This window comes from Nycticebus coucang, chromosome 12 (assembly GCF_027406575.1).
Source record: "Nycticebus coucang isolate mNycCou1 chromosome 12, mNycCou1.pri, whole genome shotgun sequence".
Taxonomy (NCBI): domain Eukaryota; kingdom Metazoa; phylum Chordata; class Mammalia; order Primates; family Lorisidae; genus Nycticebus; species Nycticebus coucang.
In genome coordinates this window covers 99,498,825-99,516,673 of record NC_069791.1, presented here as the reverse complement: position 1 = coordinate 99,516,673, position 17,849 = coordinate 99,498,825, and the positions used below count along the sequence as shown (strand labels likewise).

The window sequence follows — 17,849 nt, the reverse complement described above, 5'->3', positions numbered from 1 at the left end:
GCTATTTTTTGGTTGCAGCTGTCATTGTTGTTTTGGCAGGCCCGGGCTGGATTCGAACCCACCAGCTCAGGTGTACGTGGCTGGCGCCTTAGCCGCTTGAGTCACAGGCGCTGAGCCCTTACTTGGCTATTTTATCTCAGAAGCTAAAAGCCAGGGTGCGGAGAGGCCTGAGGGTCCGTGACAGCCTGCCTGCCTAGAGTGTGTGTGTGTGGGGGGGGAGAAGTGGGGGGAGGTGCCAGACCAGGGCTCCCCAGGCTCTCTCTCCCCAGGGGGCGCCCAGCCCGCCCAGAGCAAGAGGAAGCAGAGCGGGCGCCAAGCTGCGGGAGAGGGGGCGCCAAGCTGCGGGAGAGGAGGCCATGGGTGCGCTGGCAGGGACGCTGTTGCTGGCGCTGCTGCTGGCGCAGGGGGCTCTGGGGCAGCCGGGTGAGTTCAGGGGAAGGGGGGGCAGCACGGTGGGCGCGGGGATACGGGGAGGAAATTCACCTTCTTGTCTCCACGCAGAGACGGAGGAAGTGGACGTGCTGTCAGGTAAGATTGGTGAAGCGCGCCTCCCTGCTCAGGGCACCTCGGTCAGAGCAGAGAAGACCTCACCTATTCCACTCCCCGCCCCAGGATGGAGAACTCAATTTCGTGTTCAACAGAAACTGAAGCACCCCCGGGGATGGGGCAGGCTCTGCGAACCACGTGGAAAATCCCCACTCACCTTCCTCCACAGAATATTACCCCCCAGGATGCGCATGGGGGCCCTGGGAGGGCTCGGGATCCCCAGGGAACCCCTGTACGCACCCGCGGGGCTAGACTGGAGGCGGGGGAGGGAGTGGAGGAGGGAGGGAGGAAGGGATGGGGGGCGGGCCTGCACCTTAGCTAAGCCACGGGTTCGTCTGACCTTTCCAGGGCCCTGCGGCCGTCGGACTATCCCGCCACGCGTGGTGGGTGGAGAAGACTCGAAGCTCGGGCGCTGGCCATGGCAGGGGAGCCTGCGTTTGTGGGACTCCCATACTTGCGGAGCGAGCCTGCTCAGCCGCCGCTGGGTGCTCACAGCGGCGCACTGCTTCCAAGAGTGAGACTGGGGTCAGATGCTATAACCAGGGCAGGGTTGGGAGAAGGGCTAGGCTGCTGATCTTGGTTCTCAGTCTGAACCCTTACTGGGTGTGGCCTGGTGTTTTCCTGGGCCCTAGGCTGCTCTCTGTTACAACCGGTTGCACTCGCTCCAGTTCCCTTTAGTGCTCTTGGATGAAAGTCTGTTCAAGATCTTCCAGAATCTTCTTCCAGAACATTTCCACTAGACTTTGGGTTTATTTTTCTGGGTGGTGGTGGTTGTCATTCAGTTAAAAAAGTGTTGGCCTCTATGCCACCCACACTCATTCCTCCTCTAGTGGGTGTGTACCACAGGTGTGCAGGACTGGGATGAGGGGCACCTGTTGGGCACTGAGCCTCCTGTGGCCCAGCTCTTCCAGGGAAAGTGTGTTAGCTCCACCGTGCTGGGCACCTGCATTGCCCCAGTGCATCTGCTCCTTCTTCCTTGGGGCTGCATGGGGGTCCTGCTGGAGGACTTCTCTCAGATCAAGTATCCTTAGGAGGCTCTGTGAGCTGACAAGACCCCCATCTTCCTGCTTCACCTCTCCTCCAACCCTCAGGTTCTGGGACTTCGGTTGTGGCCTCTTTGGGCTGTCCCGTGTCTACAGGTGCTATTGTGCCCAGGAAAGGACTTGTTAATGGCATCCAGGATGAGCAAGTAGCAACCCCACAGTCTTACCTCCTGCATTGGGCCCCTCAGGTGGCCAACCCTCGGCCTCTGACTGCTCTTTCCTTCCTGCCAGGACTGCTGATCCCTTTTCGTGGACCGTCCAGTTTGGCGAGCTGACTTCCAGCCCATCTTTCTGGAACCTGCAGGCCTACTACAATCGTTACCAGGTGGAGAATATCTATATGAACCCCCATTTCCTGGGGGCATCATCCAATGACATCGCTGTTCTGAAGCTGTCCACCCCCGTCACATACACTAGTCACATCCAGCCCATCTGTATTCTGGCCTCCACAACAGAATTCCAGAACCGGACGAACTGCTGGGTGACTGGCTGGGGAGAAATTGAAGAAGATGTGGGTGAGGCTGGGGTTAGGCAGGTCTGGGGATGGCCCTACCCTCATTCACCTGTCCCCATCTTCCTGCTTCACCTCTCCCCCTTTATAACTTGGGCACAGCAGCCCCCACATTGGCCTGGGGCACAGCGGGAGCACCTCTTGCTGGCCTGCTCAGCCTCCTCTCCTCACCTGCTTTCCTGCTGTCACTCCCTCCTGCAAAGACAGGAACCAAACACTCAGTTCTCTGTCTCTCTCCCAGGCTGTGGGAGCCAGAAGGAGAGTATGGGAGGGAGGCCAGCTTGGCTAAGGCTGCAGGGGAGCCGGGATCCTGTTGGAAACCCCAGCCACTTCCCCATGGTGGTCATGCACCCCCCAGGTGCTAGCTCCCCACTCTGGCTCCTTCCTGCCTGTGGCACCTCCCTGAGATCTGGCTCTCTCTCTGGAGTTTGAGCCCATTTCTCTGTCCTTAAAATTTCCACCCCATGCTCTGCTCATTCCTCAACACAGATGCCCTGAATGTGCTGAGCACAGCACCCAGAGAGGTGCCCTGGGGCCTCCAGCTCCCCAGTGTGGGCATGTTCCTTTGTCGGAATGTCCCTTCCCGTGGCTCACTGGCCTGGCCGGTGGCTGCATCAACCTGTGACAGTAGTACATGTGTGCTTGGCACGGTTCTAGACTTGGGGACCCAGGAGTGAGCAAGGCAAGGGTTGTGTTCCTCCTAGAGCTTACCTAGGAATGAAGCTGGGAACGTTTTCAGACCCATTTTATAGATGAGAAAACTGAGGGAGTCATGGGAATTTCCCAAAGCCCCAAAAGTACTAAATAGAAGAGAAGGCAGGGCCCATTGTCTCAGACAGGGCAAGGGATGTCTCCAAGGTCACACACCTGGATTTGGCAGGGAGAACAGAGACCTCAACACCAGGTCTGCCTCCCTCTGAAGCAGTGGTTCTCAACCTTCCTAATGCCGCAACCCTTTAACACAGTTCCTCATGTTGTGGTAGCCCCCAACCATAAAATTATTTTCGTTGCTACTTCATAACTGTAATTTTACTACTGTTATGAATTGTAATAAATATCTGACATGCAGGATGTATTTAGGAGACCCCTGTGAAAGGGTCGTTTGACCCCCAAAGGGGTCACGACCCATAGGTTGAGAACCACTGCTCTAAAGGAAGGGCTCTTTCCCTTGCTCAGAAGGAACGTCTGCTGCACAGGATGAGCAGGTGTGGGCAAAGGGGCCCTCCCTCCCTGCCCAGGGATTTCCCCTGAAGTCCCAGGCCTGGCCTCATTCTCCCTGGAGCCCCCTGACCGGTGTGAACTTCTGCTCTGCCCTGTGCTAGCTGGGAGACCCTGGGCAGGACACTTCATCTAACTGGGCCAGGGTCCTCATTTGGAAAACAGGGTCCATACTAGTTCCGTTGTCATAGGGTGGCTCTGGGGTTGTTAAATCCTAAGGGCTTGGAAGAGTCCTGAGCACACAGGGAGTGCAGCCTGCGTGTCAGCTCCTCATTATTGTTGTCCCCTCTGCAGGAGAAGGTGCTGATGGGGACCCAGACTTAGGAATTGTGTAGACCAGCGGTTCTCACCCTGTGGGTCACGACCCACAGGAACTGTATTAAAGGGCTGCGGTATTAGGAAGGTCGAGAACCACTGGTGTAGACGGCGGGTTCCCAGCAGACTGTGACACTTCCCTGGTGCCTTGCTGGGGGGTTAGGGGAGATCTTTCCCTGACTCTGTCCTTATCTGGGAGTGGATCTTGATGGCTGCTGCACTCAGGGGTACTGAAGGGGCCCTAAGAGCACATGGCTCAGGCCCCAAAAGTGCCCCAGTGCTAGTGAGGTGAGAGAGCCCAATGTACAGCTCCACCTGGTCTGGCACCAGCTGCTGCAGCCAAGCTGGGTTCACACAAACCATCTCAGTCTCAGCCCCTCCCTCTTCCTGTTTTAGCTGAGTAAAACATCTCTCCTGGCTCAGGCAGGACTATCACCCAGTCCTCCAGACAGGGAAACTGGGGCCCAGCTCTAACAACCTATCCATCTACTGGGTCCTTCTGTGATACTACTGAGCTCCTGTGATGTGCTGGGCTTGAACTGGGAGTCTAAAAGTAACATGTCAGGGCACCTGTGGCTCAGTCGGTAGGGCGCCGGCCCCATATACCGAGGGTGGCAGGTTCAAAACCGGCCCCGGCCGAACTGCAACAAAAACATAGCCGGGTGTTGTGGCGGGCACCTGTAGTCCCAGCTACTCGGGAGGCTGAGGCAAGAGAATCGCTTAAGCCCAGGAGTTGGAGGTTGCTGTGAGCTGTGTGATGCCATGGCACTCTACCGAGGGCCATAAAGTGAAACTCTGTCTCTACAAAAAAAAAAAAAAGAGAGAGTAACATGCCAGGCACAGTGGGTACACCAGGGACAGCCCCCTACCCACAACCTAGGCCAATCTTCCCTAGAGGGGTGGCTCATGGTGTTGTCTTTCTCTGTCCTCCCGTCCCCCATAGCTCTGCCATCTCCCTACACCCTCCAGGAAGTGGAGGTTGCCATCATAAACTCCACCATGTGTAACCACCTGTACCGACAACCTGGTTTCCGCTTGGACATCTTTGGAGACATGATTTGCGCTGGTGATCCCCAAGGCGGCAAGGATTCCTGCTTCGTAAGTGTCCTTCCCACCTTTGCCAGTCCCAGGCCCGGGAGCAACTAGTGTCCCTTATCTCTTTTGATCTGTACATCAACCCTGGGAGGTAGAGGCCATTGGTCCACTTTGCAGATGCAGATACTGAGGCTCAGTCACTGCCAGGGGAGGAGTAGGATTTGCGCCCAGCCCCACAGCCCCTCCTGCTCTCCTGGCCTCTCTGCTGCTTGCTGCCCCTGCCCCAGGCTGGGCTCACTCACGTTGCTCCCCAGGGTGACTCAGGCGGGCCCTTGTCATGTGAAAGGAATGGACTGTGGTATCAGGTTGGAGTTGTGAGCTGGGGAGTGGGCTGTGGCCGGCCCAACCGGCCCGGCGTCTATACCAACGTCAGCCAGCACTACCACTGGATCCGGAAGGTGATGATTGACAGTGGCATGCTCAGGCCAGCGCCCTCCTGGCCACTGCTTCTCCTCACTCTGCTCTGGGCACCCCCACCTTTGTAGCAGGTGTGAGTGTCCCCAGCCCATGAATATGGAGTCAGCTGCTCAGCCAGGCTCTGTTCCTCTTTTGCCTGGTGTGCTAATAAACTCATTTGAGCTAATGCCTGGAAGACCATTCCTCCAGCCTGGGGTCTCCGTGACAACCTCCTTCTGGTCACCCACGTCCAGTTCAGCCTCTGAGCTGCCCTAACTCCTAATTCTTTGTCCAACCATCTACGTTATCCAAGATATCATTACAAATATTATCCTGACTGCTAATAAACATAAGTGCATGTTCAAGTTGATGCTTGCAGAGTTTTCTCATGTCTGGTGCAGGCCTAGACTCTACCTTAACTTTTAAGTCCCTTTTTCAGGTTTTGATCAGAAACAACAGAACCCTTTCCTGTTAGTTCAATCAGGAAGATTATTGAAAGAAGCACACTAGTAGCTCCTGGGTGTTAGAGTCTAGGAAGTCTGGGGGTAAGAGTGCCGTGAAGGAAACACTCCCAATGCCCCCACCCTCACAGGGTTCCCCATCTCACAAGTGCCAGATCTTTTTGGTTTTATCAGCTTCCCCGCATAGGTCAACCTGGGACCAAGATTGGGTGCAAGTAGTTTATTTGGAAGGTGATCCCAGGAAGCAAAGGTGAGGAGGTAGGGAAACTGAGGCAAGGAAGAAAGAAATTCTGATGAATTTGCTCAAAGTAGAAAGTGCCGTACAAGGCAATAGAAGGACAATAGAGGCCTCAGCAATGGTCGACTAAGGACAAAGACACTAGGGGAGGGCATTTCCATCTCCTCCCTCTCCCTCTCCCCCATGCCCAGACTCCCGACACCCATTGAGGGTGGTCTTGGGGGCATAAAATGCTCCGGAGCTGTAGCTGACCCCAGGTGAGGCTGTGAGCGGGGAGGGAGCTGCAGCAGCTGCACTGTAAGTGGCTGGGATGGGGGAGTAGGAGGGCATCAACCCTGTCTGCCCCCCATCAGGGTCCCCCGACCCCAGCATAATCCTGGCCAAGGCAGACTCAGTGGGTCCTCCGAACTGTGGAGTCAGATCAGGGCTTGCAAAGATCCCTAAATGCTGTGAGCAGCAGTCGGTGGGAGGAGCTCTGGCCTGACTCCTCCCTGTGACAGCCCACAGCCCTGCTTCATGGAAAATGCATCCACCCGCAGCAAAGCTTCCCTTGTTCCTGGGGAATCTGAGGAGCAAGCTGGAGGGGCTTCTGGCTCCCCACACAGGAAGGGGACGTCCTGTAGGATGTACTCTCCACTCTGAACTGCCTGCGTTCATCTCCCTGGGGGTGGGCAGGTGGGGCACTGGCTCTGGCCTTATCTCCTTGCTTCCTCCCTCTCCCACAGAAGGGTTAAAACCCACTGGGGAACCAGTCAAACCTGCCCTCCACATCCCCTATGGTATCCTTAGGGTCTTGTCCTAGCTTCACTGTCCCTGTCTCCTCCCGCTTCTCAATTGGCTTCAGCTGTGCTAGCCGCTAGCCTGTCCTTCTTGCCTCTGGCCTTTGTCCATGCTGTTCCTTCCACACAATTTGTCTCTGTTGGTAGGCTTGTGTGATATTTTGCAGGTGGGTGGCCTGCACCTTCAGCGGGGTTGAAGGCCTGCAGTGTTGGGCTACAGCCCCAGAAGCCTGATGCATCTGGGGCTGTAGCTCTCTCTGGCTAGGGAGCTGCCCTGGTCCATGCTCAGTGCACCAGGCCGCAGGTGTAGCATCTGGACCCAGTGTGGGCACTGACAACAGCTCCTCATGAACAGTAGATGAGACCCCAAGCCCAGAAGTTCCTTGGGGCTGAGACTGGAGGAAGGAAGGGGCTCTGGCCACGGCTGCTGCCCAGGACAGGGAAAAGGCACAATGATGGACCTGGACGCCTACCGCGACATGGGCGGGATGAGTGCAGTGTAGACAGATGCAAAGCACACCCTGGGGTTGGGCAGCCTGGGTGCTCCCTGGCAGCCCAAGGCAGCCACTGGGTGGTCTCGAGGAGTCCCAGGCACAGTGGCTCCAATGCATGGCTCCTGAGGAGTCCCGGCCCTGGAGGGGGCGTAGCCATCCCTCCCTTAGCTCAGAAGCCTGATGCATCTGGGGCTGTAGCTCTCTCTGGCTAGGGAGCAAGCCAGTCAGAGGAGGCGCCCTGGAGCATGCCACCCAGGATTGGACACGGTTGCAGGGCAAAGCTTTGAACCCCCAGGATCTGGGGTGATCCAGCCCATACCAGGCAGTCTGTGCCCTCTACCTTCCCTTCTGGATCTAGGGACAGCAGCCCTGTCAGAGTTTTTGTCCCTAGTTGAACTCACTGGCCTCAAACCCTTGCTCTGCCACATTCTACCTCATGATCTTGAGTTCTTCATGGAGGCTCTCTGGGACTCAGTCTCCCCATCTAAAGAGTGGGAGGGATTATTGGGGGGACTCATGGAGATCGTAGTAGGAGAGCCCCATGCAGCACTGGGTCCTTATGGCCCTCAGGAGAGGCAGCTGCTGTTTGGGCAGCTCACATCAGGGGCTCTCCCTGAGTAAGTTCAGTCTTCTGAGGCTGAGTCATTCCAAAAGGAGCAGCTGTGGGCCTGAGAAGCAGGTGACTTCCCACACTCACCAGGTGGACCAACTGAGCTTCTCTGTCTTTCTCTGCCTTGGAGCTGCCCTGGACTCCCACCCACATGTTCCCCTTTGCTATTGGGCCCTTCGGCCCTGTGCCCTAAATACAAATAAAATAAAAGTAGAGGAAAGTGTCACTGTGTGTCTCACACAGAAAGATGAAGGTTGGCTGTGAAGTCTGTGCCTCGTCCTGGGGTTCAAAACCCAAAGTTTGCAGCTAGACCACCTCAAGTGGAATCCCCTCTGCTAATGCTGCTGTGCAGGACAAGTCACTTCACCCTCTGTGCTTCACTCTCCTTGTCTTGCAAATGGAGACAACAGAAGTCTGGCTCTATGTTAAGGACAGGAAGTTCAGGGGGTCCCTGGAAGAGGGCCTGTCTCGTCCCTGATCACGGAAGGGTTGGCCACTGCACTAGACGCTGTGTTTCCTGACACACCAACAGGATGAATTTCTTCCATCAAGCTGTGGTCACAAGATGTTTGAGCCTCATCCCTGGAGGACTCTGAGACTCAGGCCTGTGGTAAGCGCTCATGTGGGATTCAAGGTTTGGGAAGGGAATTATGAAGAATAGGCCAGATCTGGGGCCTTTATTAGCTTCCTGTGCTGCTGTAGGAAATGACCACACTTTGAGGGGCACTGTCCTCAGCTGTTTCTGGCTTTGGCCTCTCCCGTGTTGATCCCTAGCATGGAACACCCTCATCCCTTTATCTCCATGTGACCAACGCTCCCTCATCCTTTAAGCACCTGCTCCAGGAAGACTTCCCTGAAGCAGACTCTCTGAAGCAGCTTCTTCCCTGAAGCAGGTGCCTACGCACAGCGACCCATATGTGTGCCCATCAGTGAAGATGTTACAATGAACTGTAACCATCTGCTTCTGCATCTGCCCCCATGGGGCAGCCAGCTCCTCAACTGGACACCTGGCTTCTTCCTTCTGCCCCCAGGAAGCCAGTCATGAATACTCTTGGCAAATGATTGCTGTGTGAATGGATGAACAAGTGGCTTGCCTGAGGCCCCAGGGACAGTCAGAGAAGCCTGGAACTAAGCCTGGCCAGCAGAGGCCAGCTGGGTGGGCCTGGAGGATACAGTGGATGGTGGCCTTAGAGGCCGACTCCTCAAGACTGTGGGATCAGGACAAGGTCTTTGTGGGCAGGCCTCCCATCCTTGGCAGAGTCACCTCTGCCCTACCCCTCAGCTTGGTTCACTGGCGCCTAGCCCCAATGGGTCTGTCCCCTAGGAGCTGAGAAGGCTTTGGTGCTATTGGTGGTTCCCAGGACTTAAGGACCACGCCTGGACACACTGTCACTACAGAAACTTTATTTTAGATTTAGTATCATAACTCAGTTACCCCAGGACTGTTAGCCTACCTCCACCCAAGTGACCTCAGCTCTTATCCCCTTTTCGCCCACCATTGCTATTTGTACAGGAAGTGGTATTAGTGGGTTTTGCACTGGTGGCCTCTTCTAATGGAAAATCCCAAGTAAAGCCAATGCCCCTGAGGCCACCACCTGCATATCGGCCAAAGATGCCTGTGAGCACCTGTCCCTCTTGTCTGGGGAAGGCAGAAAACTGCTTGCCAACACTCTCCCCAAAGGAGACGCAGCGCTCCCTGTCGGTGCACACGAGCAGGTACTGGAGGAATGATTTGAATGAGCCATGGATCTCATTGATGTGTTCGCCAGGCCACAGGCTCAATTCCTGGGTGTTCCCACCTGAAGCACCATGTTGACTATCCCAGTAAGTCCCAAATTTCACCTGGACACTGCAAGAGAGGTGAAGCTTTCAGCCCTTGAGATCTGGGGTCACCCAACCCTTCCCATGTCCTCCAAGAGATAGCGGCCTTCTCAGAGGGTCACTGAGTTGGACTCGCTGGTCTCAAAACCTTGCTCTGCCACTTTCCAGCTTGTGATCTTGAGTTGATCACCCAGACTCTCTGGGACTCAGTCTTCCCTTCTTCAGATTGGGAGTGATTGTTGCAGAGAGTCACTAAGATTGTGGCAGGACAGCCTGATACAGAATCAGGTCACTGGGGCTGTCAGGAGGGGCTGCCACTGTCCTGGTGGCTCAGATCAGTGAATCTCCCTGTCCAAGCTCAGACTTCTAAGCCTGAGTCACTCCAAAAGGAGCAGCTCCCAGGCCTGATGAGCAGGTGACTTTCCATACTCACCAGGTCACCCAGCTGGGCTTCTCTGTCCTTCCCTGTCTTAGTGCTGCCATGGATGCCCTGCCCCCAGCAGTCCTGCCCACGCATGTCTCCTTTACTATTGGGCTCTTCTGCCCAGTGTCCTTCCCAGGACCCCAAGCACCCACAGGTGCAGAGCAAAGACCCACCCCAGGCCTTTAGCAGGGACATCCCAGTATTAGGAAAATAGCCCTGGACTTTCTGCCTCCAACACTTGCAGCAAAGTGTATTTAGTCAGTGGTCCACTCTGACCCTCACCTCCTGCCCTCTTTGACCTTCCCCTGAACTTTCCATCAGGAATGAGGCCTGGGAGTCCATTTCTGATTGAGTTGAGCTTGGGTGGAAAGGAAGAGGTAGGGAGAACAATCATTGCACCCTCCTAGATCAACCCAGGAAGCAAGGACAGGCCCTCCAGGTGGAGTGCCAGTGAAGTGGGGCTGTCAAGGGGAGGGGAGGTGGTTGAAGAAAAGGGACTCAGGTAAGGATAGTGGCCGGGGCCACCAAGGGCCACTCAAGGACCCATCTGGCCTCATGGAGTCGTCAGGAGCCAGGCAGAATGTTCCTGAGACTCCAAGCTGCGTTGCAACCTGGTCTTGGGCTTCATGGTCTGGATCCCACTCACCTTTTAAGCATATGATCATCTACGGACACCCGAAGCCCTGTGATTTCATGTTCATAGTCCTCGGGGGTACTGAAATCCCTGCCTTTTTCTACCCCGAACATCTCTGCAGGGATGAAAGAACCAAAGGACAGGCAAAGGACCAAGGATAGGCAGGCAGCCTCTGCAGTTCAGGGGACACCACCCGTTCCAGTAGAATGGTGGCCTGTGCCCAGAGACAGCCTGTGACATGAGTGTAGGCAAGCCCCTGGCGCTCCAGGGTGAAGGGAGGTGACCACCTGGGGAATAGGCCGGGGTCAGGGAGCAGCCAGACTTACTTCGTGCCCAGCAGAGGCGGCTCCCCAGGAGTGCAAGAGTCACCAGCAGCAGCATGGCCTCTTGCCTGGCCCACAGCTCTGCTGAGAAGAGGAGAGGCCTCCTGAGTCCCACTGGGGAGCTGTACTGCAGAGTCTTGCTGTGTGGGGTGCCCTCCACCTGGCCTTTATACTCTCCAGGCCCTGCAGGCCCCTGTCCAGAAGGAAGGAGTGAGGGCCACCAGAGCCAGGAAGGGGCTGGGCAGCAGGGCCCTTCCCGGGGAAGCTCCTGGCCAGGCAGTGTTTGCTGTCTTGGCCCCGCAGCCTACACAAACAGCACTGGGGTCAGTAACAGGCATGTCACGGTCACCTCTGGGTTCTCTTTCTTCAGCACCTGCACTGACCTGGGTTGTGGGGGTGGGGATAGGAGTGCTCAGAGCCCTCTCCAGCTCAGCCAGACAGGTCTCTACCCCAGGGGTACAGATTGGTGACCACAGAAGCCCTGCTGTGGGCAATCCTGGACTCAGCATTTCCTCAGGTCTTAGCTGCACCTGGTGGCTGCCAGGCTTTCTGGAACCCAGATGAGCACCCCCATGACTGTCAGAGGGCATAATGGACAGTGCAGAGCTTCGTGACCTGAGCCAGGGACAGGGGTCACCCCAGATACTGGCCCTCCTTGCTCTGTCCTCAGAAGGTGGTGTGATCTCTCCTCTGTGCCAGGCCTGGGCATAGCAGGGCATGAGCCCTTGTCAAGGAGCTCACAGGTCATGGGAGGGGAAGACCCCAAAGGAGCCTGACAGGAGGCAGAGGGTCACGGAGGGTGATTCTCCAGGCCAGGCCTTCTGAGAGCGCCTGTGGCTGGACTGAGGTTCCGCCTTTCCTGGACAATGACAGGTGCTTCTCTAGGGCTTGGGCCCAGGGCAGCCCTGCTGCTGTGGCAGTTCCCCCATTTTCCCTATCCTGCCCCATGTGCCCCCTCAGCCCCACTGGAGGGAGGAAAGTGGAGGTGGCCAAGGACCCCCATTTGCATAAAACTCCCGTTTGGAGATGTTTCACCCCAAAGATTTTGAAAGTCCTAAACCCACCACGTTAGGAGAGATCTTGGGTCTGGTGTATGCAGTCAGGGCATAAGATAAGGACTGGGGCAAAGGGGGCTCCAGGGGACCAAGAGCAGTGCAGTGGGAGTTCCATGCCCATCCTGTGCACACCTGGTGCATTATAGTCTCTGGAGCTCAGGCTGTGCCCAGGCCTCCAGCTGCTAGTGACGGCCACAGGGTGGGGGTTATCCACACAGTGCTGGAGCCAGGCTGGGCCTGGCCTGGCCTCCCCCCACACTGGGCTGTGATTCAGGTCACTTGCTTCGCCTCTCTGTGCTGTGATGGTCTCACCTGCTCTAGGTTGATGACAATGGAACCTATTCACAGGGTGGCTGTGAGGCCCCAACTAGACTGTCCATGTAAAGATTGGTCACCCTTAGTTTGGACTTTATGCCACGTAGGCAGGGGTACTAAGTTATGTCTGGAAAGAGCCAAAGATCAGATACACTCGACGTGGCAGAATCCTTGAGGTGGGGTCCTTTGGGGAGGCACCAGGCACTACAGGCACCTTGCCCAAGGGCAGTAGGCTGGGTGGCATGCCTAGAACGCCCCCAACCGTGTGCTTCTAAGGAAAAGAGGATGCAGAGAATGGCTTTGTTTGTTCACAGTCTGACTGCAAGTGCTGTCTCACCAAGAACTGGACACTGGTTTCATTGGGATCACAGTGGGGGAGGGACTGCAGGACAGGGGGGATTTTCATTACCTGCACCAGGTGCCTACACCAGGGGTTGACAACTATGTCTGAAGGTCAAACTGGTCCCGCCTATATTAGCACAGTCTATGAGCTAAAAATGCTTTGTACATGTTAAAATTGTTAGAAACAATTGAAAAGAAGGACAATATTTTGTGACACATGAAAATTCTTTGAAATTCTGATGCCCTCGTTCACAAGTTCAGTGCCAAGTGCACATGGTCATATGTAATTTGCATGTATTTTGTGGCTGTTTTCACAATACAACGGCATCCTTGTGTGGCTGTGGCTGAGGTCTTATGGCCCAGAAAACTACAATTGTACTGTCTAACCCTTCACACAGAAAATCTACAGCCTCCAGACACCATGGGGATACATCTCTTTCCTAAGTGGGACACAGCCCTGTCCACTGTGCTGGCAGAACGGAGTAAGGACAGGGGCTCTGTTTCTTGACGGGTGGGGTGGGGGGCTTTGCTCTCACCCCTGCACTGGTTTCCCCAGAGAGGGTGGTCAGGCCCCACATCCCCTGTGCTTCCTACCCTTCTGTCCCCTGAGGTGGGTGGGGGAAGGGGCAGCAGGGCCCTTCTGGAGGCCTCAGGAGGAGCCTCCTTCAGGATGCAGAGGTGGGAGAGGCCTAAGCCCTTGACCATTATCTCTCAGAAGCTGCACAAAGGGGGCTGTGTCCTCGTCCCAGCCCAGCTCAAGGTCACCTTTCCATGTGGTGCTGCCAGTTCAGGTGCTTTGTTTCTCACCCAGGCTGGCAGGGTTCGGTGCCCAGGAGGAGTGTCCACGTAGGCCAGGACTCCAGAAAGCAGTACCCTGGGTGGTGGGGGTGTCAGAGGAGAAGACAGTGAGCAGCCTGGCCAGAAGGAATCTGAGGCTGACCTGTGTGCACACTGGTACCTTAGATGCACGTGCAAACTTTCCCAAACACGCACAATGTACAGAGAGGGCAGGCCAAGTAGATATGCTTGCCCAGCATGTCCAGTCAGGGGCACGCAGACACGCAGACGCTCCTGCACTTCTGTGTGGGGTAGGGGGGCAGCCCACCTGGTGGGAGGTCTGGATCCTGCACAGGCCCTGCCCTGCCCCCTCCTCTCTGGCCCAGTGCTGGCCCTGAGCCACACTAAGGGACACTCAACAGAGGTCCTTTGTCCCTCGGGATCAGGGCTCTCCAAGAGGGGGATTTACTGAGCATTTATTTCCTGGCCTAGGTACGCCCCAGTCCTGACTCTGCCAGGAAACTGGACAATGAGGCCTTTTCCTACTGACAGTGGGGGACCTTGTCTGTCATGGTTTCGGCTTTGTGCCTTCCACATGTGGAGCTTGGGAGTCTCCTCAGTGCCTCTGCAGCCTGAAACACAGTGGGCAGATCATCTCCATCCCAAGCTCGCATACTGGAAGCCCCCAGGCTCAGAAGGAGACAGGAGCCTGTGGCTCTGGCTTAGGTCTGGAGTAGGCCTGTCCTGACTGAGTCTCCTGGGGCAGAACATAGGTAGAACTGGCCCTTCCAGGCTCGGCACCTGTAGCTCAGTGGCTAGGATGCCAGCCACGTACACTGGAGCTGGTGGGTTTGAATCCAGCCCAGGCCTGCCAAACAACAATGACAACTACAACCAAAAAATAGCTGGACGTTTTGGCGGGTGCCTGTAGTCCCAGCTACTTGGGAGACTGAGGCAAGAGAATCATTTTAAGCCCAAGAGTTTGAGGTTGCTGTGAGCTGTGATGCCACAGCACTCTACCAAGGGCAACAGCTTGAGACTCTAAAAAAAAAAAAAAAATGAACTGGCCCTTCCAAGGGGCCTCAGCAGATCCGTGGAGCCTAGGGACCCAATAAGCACAGCATGTTGGGGCAAAGGAGGGACTAGCTAGAGCCAGGGTGGCATTTCTGCCCACAACCCAGGCTGCCAGGAAGGAGGCCTCAAAAGGGAAAGGCATGAGAGGGTCAATTTGGGGGTCATTCCTTAAACACTCAATCCCCCTTTCCTGATCAATTAGATTCTGTTGGGCCCTACACTCTAGAGATTACAGAGTCTCACTATGTTGCCCTCAGTAGAGTGCTATGGCGTCACAGCTCACAGCAACCTTCTTTTCTTTTTGTTAATTGTATTTTTTCTTATTATTTTTTATTAAATCATAACTTTGTACATTGATGCATTTATGGGGTTGCTTTTTTTTTTCTTTTTGAGATAGGGTTGCATTCTGTCACCCAGGCTAGAGCATAATGGCACCATCATAGCTCACGGCAACCTCAAATACTCAGGCTCACGTGATCCTACTCCCTCAGCCTCCTGAGTAGCTCCAGCCACAACGCCTGGCTAATTTTTTTCTTTTTTTTCTTTTTTCGTATTCTTTAATAGAGACAAGGTCTCGATCTTGCTCAGACTGGTTTTGAACTCTTGAGCAAAAGCAATCCTCCCTCCTCGGACTCCTAGAGTGCTGGGATTATAGGTGTGAGCCCCTGAGCCCATCCTATTGTAGCCTTTGCATAACTTTAACTTAAACACATGTTACCAATTTTACAAAATGGAGTGATTATTCTCTTAAAAACAGAAATGTAATTTCTTACCTGTAAATCCACAGGGAACACAATCAGAAATGGTCAGTGGTGAGCAGAGTGTGCAGTCAGTCCTGCCTACACCACTGTGGGCTGGTGAAGAGTGACCTCTTCTTCTGGTTTGAAAACCCTGAAAAGTATGACACTCCTTTGACTCAGACATGGTACATATAGAAGATTTATCCTGGCTAGGCACGGTGGCTCACGCCTGTAATCCTAGCACTCTGGGAGGCCGAGGCAGGTGGAGTGCCTGAGCGCTCAGGAGTTTGAGATTGGCCTGATCTGGAGCAAGATCTTGTCTCTAAATAAATAGCCGGGCACTGTGGCAGGCACCTCTAGTCCCAGCTACTTGGGAGACTGAGGGAAGAGAATCGCTTAAGCCCAGGTTGACAAAGTGAGACTCTGTCAGAAAAAAAAAAAAAAAATTATTTTATCCAGAGGAACACTGAGAAAGGTGTGCTAAGATCTACAAGTAAAGATTGCCTGCAGGTATGATGTTTCTTTTTTTTTGAGACAGTCTCAGTATGCTGTCCTCAGTAGAGTACTATGGTGTCACAGCTCACAGCAACCTCAAACTCTTGGGTTCAAGTGATTCTCTTGCCTTAGCCTCCCCAGTAGCTGGGACTACAGGCGCCCACCACAATGCCCAGCTAGTTTTTGGTTATAGTCATTGTTGTTTGGCAGGCCCAGGGCTGGGTTCGAACCCGCCAGCTCCGCTGTACGTGGCTGGAGCCCTAGCCGCTGAGCTACAGGAGCCAAACATGCAGGTATGATTGTAATGACATTCCTCAACAACTCAGACGTCCAACACCAGGGGATGGGCTGTAACTTTGGTTCTGGTGGTTTTTGAACCTTTTTTCTCTGTTCTCCTTTTGGTGAGTCCCGTTTCTGAGAAGAGCGCGGCACTGCTCTACTCAGCAAAGCCAGTTCTCTGCAAGGAAGAGCGGCAGAGCGCACGGAGCATTTCCCCAGTCCCCGCGCGGACCCTCCCGCCAGTTCTCCCACAGAAAGGCTCCTCGTTATGGGTGGTCTGGACCCGGGGCTGTGCACCTACCCTAAGATTCAGGGACACAGAGAAGGGACACACCCTCGTGAGCAAGGACTCTGGAAAGAGGCCGCTGGACCTAGAGCCTGAGAACCGAGTCAGCGTGGACGACGCTTCACCGAGGCGGGCTCGAGTCGTCTCGACCCAGCGTGGGAATGAGCGCGGAGTCACCTGCCTGCTTGTTGAGTGACGGTCAACTAAACAGCCCAGCACAGAGCCCTGTCGGGTCCCCAAGCGAGGGCAGCCGCCTGGGGAGCGCGGCCTCGGCGCGCCCCGCCCCCTTGTGTCCGGTCGGGCACATTGCAAGGCCAGGGGCTGAGGGGAAGCTGGACTTCACAGCAACCGCAAGCCCACTTGCAAAAGCAGCAGATGTCACACTCGGGTGTCCTAGGGGAGGACCCGCTTGTCCCCTCAGACTCGCTTGGCCCTAGAGGTCATGGGGTAGCATCGCGTGAGTCCCTTGTAATATTCCCCAAAGACAGCGTTGCATGTAGAGTACGTTTGAGTCCTGGTGTGCTTTAGCATAGCAAAACCACTAAAAAGTCCTGAAATACAGAAAGCAGTTTCAGTTTCCCCAAAGTCTGTGACCATAGAATTCTTTTCAAGACGAAGCCAGTGAACATGGGAACACCCATTGAGAACCACATCTAAAGTGAAGCCATAGGGTGAGGAGGAGGGGTGGGCTGTCCAGGATGCAACTGGAGGTGAAGGAAGAAATCGTCATCTTGACTCGGTTCTCATGCTGGGGCCTCAGGAATTGGAAGCTCTGTCCTGCCAGCTAGGCATGTGCACGGATGATATGATGGTGATGATCACGCATTCATGATGATGAGGTCAAATTATTGTAATTGATCTTGCAAAATGACCATCTCCTGGGATTTTATTTTTAACCTTACTAGTCAAAGGAAGTGATGAGACTCAACAACCTTCTCCTTAGGACTTCCTAACCTCTCACCTGCACACCAACGGCTGACTGTGGATTCAGACCAGCTGCAGGCCTCATGACTTTGGCTCTATACAACCTGACCTGAGTTCCCCAACCCACTACGAGAGCCCTTGCCCTCGTTCAGCTGGTGGCACAGATTTGAGGCTGCCCCTTTTGTTCTGCTGGCTAATGTCATCTATAATAAAATTCCTTTCTTCTTTGCTGATTCTCACATTCTCAGTAATTGGCTCTCTGTATGGTGAGTAACTGGACCTAGGTTACACCCCTAGGTAGCATGATTACAGTTAGCACATATCTAGGGCTTGCTCTCTGCCAGGTGTTGCCATGATTGTTTTATGTATCTACTCATTTCATCCTCACAACGGTCTACAAGGTATGTACAACATTTTAGCTTTTTTTTTTTTTTTTGAGACAGAGTCTCACTTTGTCGCCCTCTGTAGAGTGCTGTGCAGTCACAGCTCACAGCAACCTCAAACTCTTGGGCTTACACGATTCTCTTGCCTCAGCCTCCCAAATAGCTGGGACTACAGGTGGCTGCCACAACGCCCAGCTATTTTTTGGTTGTAGTTGTCATTGTTGTTTGGCAGGCCCAGGCTGGATTCAAACCCACCAGCTCCTGTGTATGT

At 54.7% G+C, this 17,849-nt stretch overlaps 2 protein-coding genes across 4 annotated transcripts; one reads left to right on the top strand and one right to left on the bottom strand.

Annotated features, from left to right (window-relative positions):
• The first annotated feature begins 356 nt into the window (after window positions 1-356).
• LOC128562457 (testisin-like) lies at window positions 357-5,235 on the top strand. Of its 3 annotated transcripts, none has more exons than XM_053557419.1 (6): window positions 357-423; window positions 502-528; window positions 895-1,060; window positions 1,821-2,104; window positions 4,577-4,695; window positions 4,983-5,235. In XM_053557419.1, the coding sequence occupies exons 1-6, from the start codon at window positions 357-359 to the stop codon at window positions 5,211-5,213; spliced, it is 894 nt and encodes a 297-aa protein (XP_053413394.1). In that variant the 3' UTR covers window positions 5,214-5,235. The 3 variants fall into 3 exon arrangements, with proteins under 3 accessions (XP_053413394.1, XP_053413393.1, XP_053413395.1); XM_053557418.1 differs by having other exon boundaries at window positions 4,577-4,731; XM_053557420.1 differs by lacking the exon at window positions 4,983-5,235 and having other exon boundaries at window positions 4,603-4,640.
• A 3,864-nt stretch (window positions 5,236-9,099) lies between these two features.
• Window positions 9,100-11,134, bottom strand: LOC128562721 (zymogen granule protein 16 homolog B-like). The gene is made up of 3 exons (XM_053557961.1): window positions 10,912-11,134; window positions 10,598-10,700; window positions 9,100-9,555 (listed from the first exon to the last, which is right to left on the bottom strand). The coding sequence occupies exons 1-3, from the start codon at window positions 10,964-10,966 to the stop codon at window positions 9,177-9,179; spliced, it is 537 nt and encodes a 178-aa protein (XP_053413936.1). The 5' UTR covers window positions 10,967-11,134; the 3' UTR covers window positions 9,100-9,176.
• Between the last annotated feature and the right edge of the window lie 6,715 nt (window positions 11,135-17,849).

Excerpts from the sequence above, each read along its gene's own strand:
- LOC128562457 (XM_053557418.1), top strand. The coding sequence starts at position 357 with ATGGGTGCGCTGGCAGGGACGCTGTTGCTGGCGCTGCTGCTGGCGCAG. Across the intron at positions 529-894 it reads GGAAGTGGACGTGCTGTCAG|GGCCCTGCGGCCGTCGGACT; the intron begins GTAAGATTGGTG and ends TGACCTTTCCAG. Across the intron at positions 4,732-4,982 it reads GCGGCAAGGATTCCTGCTTC|GGTGACTCAGGCGGGCCCTT; the intron begins GTAAGTGTCCTT and ends GTTGCTCCCCAG.
- LOC128562721 (XM_053557961.1), bottom strand. The coding sequence starts at position 10,966 with ATGCTGCTGCTGGTGACTCTTGCACTCCTGGGGAGCCGCCTCTGCTGG. Across the intron at positions 10,701-10,911 it reads CCGCCTCTGCTGGGCACGAA|AGATGTTCGGGGTAGAAAAA; the intron begins GTAAGTCTGGCT and ends TCATCCCTGCAG. Across the intron at positions 9,556-10,597 it reads GATGATCATATGCTTAAAAG|TGTCCAGGTGAAATTTGGGA; the intron begins GTGAGTGGGATC and ends CCTCTCTTGCAG.